The 5,712-nt window shown below is 39.7% G+C and overlaps 1 protein-coding gene across 1 annotated transcript; it reads left to right on the forward strand.

The window, feature by feature from the left end:
- Positions 1–2,808: 2,808 nt before the first annotated feature.
- On the forward strand, positions 2,809–3,765 carry ac (achaete). Its single transcript, XM_067780013.1, has one exon. It carries the CDS (start codon positions 2,809–2,811, stop codon positions 3,763–3,765), a length of 957 nt encoding a protein of 318 aa, XP_067636114.1.
- The last annotated feature ends 1,947 nt before the right edge of the window (positions 3,766–5,712 follow it).

The raw sequence follows: 5,712 nt of genomic DNA on the forward strand, positions 1-5,712 counted from the left end.
CCGAGGTATAGAATTTCATAAAAATTTCACTAACGGCGCTTCACCCATCTTTTGAGATTGTTGTCATAACGGTTCTTTCCACCGTGTTTTCTAAATACAACTGCCATTCGGCGTAGCTTTTTGAGCTGGACCGCAAATTATATGAGTGGTCCACAGGCATCGGTCCACTTCAGGAAAGTGCCATCAAAACCAAGAAGGATTAAACTAGGACTGCTGCAGGGTTATGTCCTATCCCTATTTTTTTTAATTTTACATATCGAAGCTCTCTTCCAAACAGGAAGGAGTAACCATTGTTTCTTACGCCAATAACTGGACAATAACGGCAACAGGTGCTGCTCCTTCCATTGATGAGCTATGCTGTAAGACTAATAACTATCTCCCTAGCATATCCAGTATTTTCGCTCCATTTAACTGGGGAATCTCACCGACCAAGTACCCGGCAACCTTATTTACTACGAGGACAAGGCAAATGTCAGCAATATTGTAAATCCAAGTCGATGGACTTCCGCTACCTACTATCAGGCACATGAAAATATTGGGTGTGACCTTCAATATTAGCCTGCATTTCGGCGAGCATGCACCCGCTATTTTACCCAAAGCTCAGAGCCGTCACAATATCTTCAAGTCCGTCGCCGACTGCAAATCCGTAAAAACGCTCAAAGCCACCTTTAAAACAATTAGCTAGCTGCTTGTGTGCTACGAGTTTGCGATATGCTAGCCGAGCACAAAAGAAAAACACTGGAAGAAGCTGTTCCTCTCTGACACACACGTCCATTCCCATTTTGTATTTCTTTTCCTATCTCTCTTCCACGACCGCTTCTATTACAAGTCACACCACTGAGTCCAGTTCTTCTCCCGCTCTCACTCCGACTCTCACTACGCCTGTTTCTTTCACTCCCAGAACCACTCGAAATTCACCCCCTTTTCCACTCTCTGTGCGTGCTCGAAAATGTGCGTCTTTGATTGGACTGCCTGACGAATTATGTGACCATTATTTGAACTCTTTTAGTATCTTTGAATACGCGGAATCGATACCCGTCAAGATTCCAAACATTGGACTTGGGTGGCTTTCACCTGGTAGTTCTTAGTGAACTATAACACACCTGTCCCGTGGCGAATAAAGTGACTTCGAAGGCACTATCTGCCAGCTTCAAAACTAAAAGTTTTATTCGGAATGAATCTGAGCGGACTTTTACTGAGTCAGTACACTATCAAGAGGGAACTGTGCGGTTCTAGTCCAACTTAGACCTCATTACGTTAATAGGTTAAATACCCGTTTTCTGATGTAAACCTTAAAAGTTACCCTTCTGATAAAAGAATTCTTTGTAAACAAGATTTTTGTTTATTGGGCAGATCAATTTTAAGGCTTACATGAGAAAGCGGTCCTATATAAAGTATGTTTTCCATGAATCTGAGATTTTTCATAATATATTGTCTTCTTGGGTTTCGAAAAGTAGATGAGCTTAAGCTTAGCAGCTTTTCCTGAAAAAAAGCTCGGAGTTTTTCCAAACTAATACTGAAGTTGCTCCGGTTAGAAAAGTATTTTGATGTTTCTTTTCCCGTGACTCCAACCAACGACCATCGGGTTGGTCTGCGCGCATGATTCCTCTACACTACGACGGCGACCATTTGCTTCCCCATACCCACAAGATATTTGCGATAAACAGAACTTAAGGAAAAGCTACATACCTGGCGCCTACTAAGTTCTCGAGTCAGCAAAGGTAAGTAGCTAAAAAAATAAGAAACTCGCACGCAGGTTTGGACCTTAAAATTCATCGCAAGCCTTTGTCTTAAATGTCAAAATCGTACTGTGCCGGAAGTTGAAATGTCAAATCATATTAGAAAAGTACCAATCAGCTAATTTCTGGCGGTTACCTGTTCCTGGTTCCGCCATGGACGACTTACAGCAAACACTACTTTTCAGCTACGACATCATATATAGAATATGCTGAATATATGAGCTCGAAAGAACCTATAATTCTTATGTGAGCCCCTTCATCCGACTTTTCTCGTTTTTGAGCGCTCAATAGGCTCAAACGCAATAGTGCTCATGCCAGTGTAATAAACACTCAAAGTCAGCTCAATTAAAAATAATGTGTAGAGCAAAGGTGAATAAAGAAAATTGCAAAGAAACAAAATATGAATTAAAGAAGATACAATCAATAAAGAAGTAAGTAAGAAATTGATTATACGGAGAAATGTGGTTAATTGTGTTTAAACTGTTCCCACTACTTATGAGAATACAGTATGAAGATATGCGATGGTTTTGAGAGAAAATATTAAGAGATGATGGCAGAAAAAAGAGCGCTTGAGTGAAAGAGAAAAAGAATACAACTGAGGAGAGTTTTGGTGCTCTTAAGATCAATTTAAAGCAGCTACGCTCATTGTCTCAGTCATCCACCCGCAGAGCAAAAAAGGATCGTTATTGCATATGAAAGAAAAACTCTGGATGCTGTTGCATGTTTGGAGCACCCACCACCACCACCAGTTAAACAGGTAAGAGCCAATAGCATAACCAGAGCAAATGGGTAGCTCACTCATTCGCTTTGTTTCTGCTTTAGATTTCTGCAGTGTTTTGTTGTACAGGTAAGAATTAAATCAAAAGAATTCCGGTGGTGTATAACGAGATGGCTAAGGTGATCGCGGAAAAAGGTACAAATAGCGCAGCAACGGCAGGAAGGGCATCATTCAACGATTGAACGTTAGAGAGACAGGACTACGTAGTTTTAGCAAAACTTGAATTAAAATTTTAAGAAATTAAAGTCATAAAAGTGCATATCGCAAGAAAATATTACAAAAATAATAAACATGGCACTTGGCAGCGTCACAACTAGCAACAACAATCATCATCATCCGTATCTAAGACAGACGTTGCAACAAAATTTGTTGAGCACAAAAAACAATATTTATCAGCAACAACCACAACTACAAAGCAAACCGCGTGCTATTGCACCTGCGCTAACAACACTCAACGCTGCAGTGCGTAAAACTGCCAGTGAAAAATTGTATGGTGGCGCTATTGGCACTACACTCGATTCCAACAATCCAGCGGTGGTGCGACGTAACGCGCGTGAACGTAATCGCGTCAAGCAAGTCAATAACGGTTTTACGTATCTACGGCAACATATACCACCAGCGATTATTGCCGACTTGAGCAATGGACGCCGTGGCATTGGGCCGGGTGCACATAAGAAACTATCCAAAGTGGACACTTTACGTATGGCCGTCGAATATATACGTCGTTTGAAGCATGTCATTGATGAAGTGGATGGAAAGTGTAGTAGCGAGAAGCGGCCATCTAATGCATGGGAACATATGGCGTTAAGTGCGACAAATTCACCGCCACCAACGCCACCCAAAGCAGGCTTAAATACACAAAGCGCGATATTTGCTGATAAAATGCAACAACAATTTCAAATGCCTAGCAATACAGAAATTTTAACGCAGCAACAACAAAATCAACTCATCAATTTCAAATATGAACAAACGCAATTACAACAACAACAATATTTCAATCAATATCATCCCGCTTTAATATCACCAGCTGGCTCCGTTAGCTCCAATCAAAGTTCCAGCGATTGCAACGAATCAGATGCGCTATCACTCTACAGTCACTCGCCAAATACTTTGACCTATCAACAATTTACTTTGCCCTTTCAAATGAAATATGAGCAACAGTATAATGAGGAAGAAGTGCCAGCGAATAGTTCAGGTGATGAAGAGGATTTGCTTGAGTATATCTCACTGTGGCAAGATGAAGCGTGAAACCTTTTGAGCAGCTGTTCGAGACGAGAAACTCTGCCCACCGTAATCAACCAATGACTGAAACGTGTATTACCTCATTTGAAATTTGTTAGTATTATTTATATGTGAACTATTTATTGAAGTGAACTATTATTGTACCAATTAGTGTTAAAATATTGTGTCTGCATTAGCTGTAATTAATTGGTTTATTTATATTAAGTTTTAATTTAGTAATGGAAGACAATGATTTAAATTAATACGCGTAGTAGATAAGTTGCAAACCAATGGAGGACTCTGAATATACCTGAGAAAAAAATATTTAAACAAAACTTTTGTTGTATTTTCTTATGAATTCTTGGCTTTAGTAAGGTCGTTCTTAAAGTACGGAGTCGAGGTAAGTTTTGAACATGGCTTACTGGAAATTTCCCCACAAGGTCTTTGAATGTGAAATATCACATGCCTCTTATTGATTTATTTTTTTTTGCAACCGAGGCATCCAGAGTGCCTTTTTATAGAAGACTGGAGTTGGAGTAAGAAAATTTTGAATCAGCTATGAATGTACATCTAAAATGATATGTAGTTTGCATCTTCAACTTAGAAGACGCTGTGCTAATGTAATGGCCCACAAAAGGGATAGCCTTAGGATTTAGTCACTCGATTTAGTCACGAAGTACTTACTCGCTGTCATTACTTCACGAATAATCGAGAATACATATATAGGATTTCGTCTATTAAACTGCGAAAGTAGTATGAGCTTAGAAATCAAACGGAGAATAACTGTTGCCAACAAATGCTACTTTGGACTATGTAAGCAATTGAATAGTAAAAAGTATTCTCTCGACGAACAAAAATTACACTCTATATGTCTCTCAACATAACATTCCTGATGCATGGCCCTTAGAGTATTCGAGAGATAAGTTTTCCCGAAAATGAATGGTTTGCTACTTGTCGATGGCGAGTATTGAAAGAAGTATGTATAATGATGAGTTATTGGAGCTCTAAGCAGATATGAACAAAGTGCAATTAATAAAAGCCCAAAGACTGTCATGCGAATAGATGAAAACGTTCCGACTTAGAATGTATTCCTTTCGGCGCCCGAATTCAAAATAAAAGTAAGAAGCAGTCTGCAACTCAGTTGGTAGCGGCAAGTGAAAGAAAACTTGATTATTAAAAACTGACGTCAGCTATCGCGAAACTGCAATAGCTAGCGTGACTTGTTACGCAACGGCTGAAATCATTGATGTAAGCACTTTCGGTGTAGGTATAGGTAGATAATTGCTGTGTTAAATGAGTATAGACATACAGAGAGTGAGAGAAAGTGGTCGTGTCGGTACCCGTACCATACACCTTCCTCAAATAAAGGCCAAGAAGAGCAAGAGATCCTACATATATGATCTATTGGAAGATAAGCTAAAAATTAGTAAAATAGGTGTGCGATATAATATGAAAAACGTACATCTTTGATCTTATCCCTAATTTGTTTGCATAAAAAATTAAATAAATAAATGTAAGGCACGATAACCTCCGAAGAGATCTAAGGCGGAGCTTCTCTTCCAACTTGCGTCGTGCTCCTCTTGATTTTCCCTACAAACTGGCCGGACGGGACCTACATACTTTATGCCGACTCCGAACGGCATCTGCAAGGCAGATGAGTTTTCACTGAGAGCTTTTCATGGCAGACCCTGCAAAAATCGCAAGTACTCCATGCATGCATGCTATGGACCAACCGAGTGCTCCAAAATTAATCACAATTCATACAAAAAATATGGTCCAATTAACATTGCGATGTCCTATGACTGGACCATATACTCCACCTCCGCATAACATCAGAGTAATCCATGGAATACACACAGCCCAATAAACATCGTGTAGTGATTAAAATGGTTAAAAACGAGCAATGATCGGCTTACAATATGTTCGTGTAGAAACATGAGTTGGTCCATTGCCGCATTACAGTGGTAATACTGG

The sequence above is a fragment of the Eurosta solidaginis genome, chromosome 4, assembly GCF_040869045.1.
Source record: "Eurosta solidaginis isolate ZX-2024a chromosome 4, ASM4086904v1, whole genome shotgun sequence".
In the NCBI taxonomy this organism is placed as follows: Eukaryota; Metazoa; Arthropoda; class Insecta; order Diptera; family Tephritidae; genus Eurosta; species Eurosta solidaginis.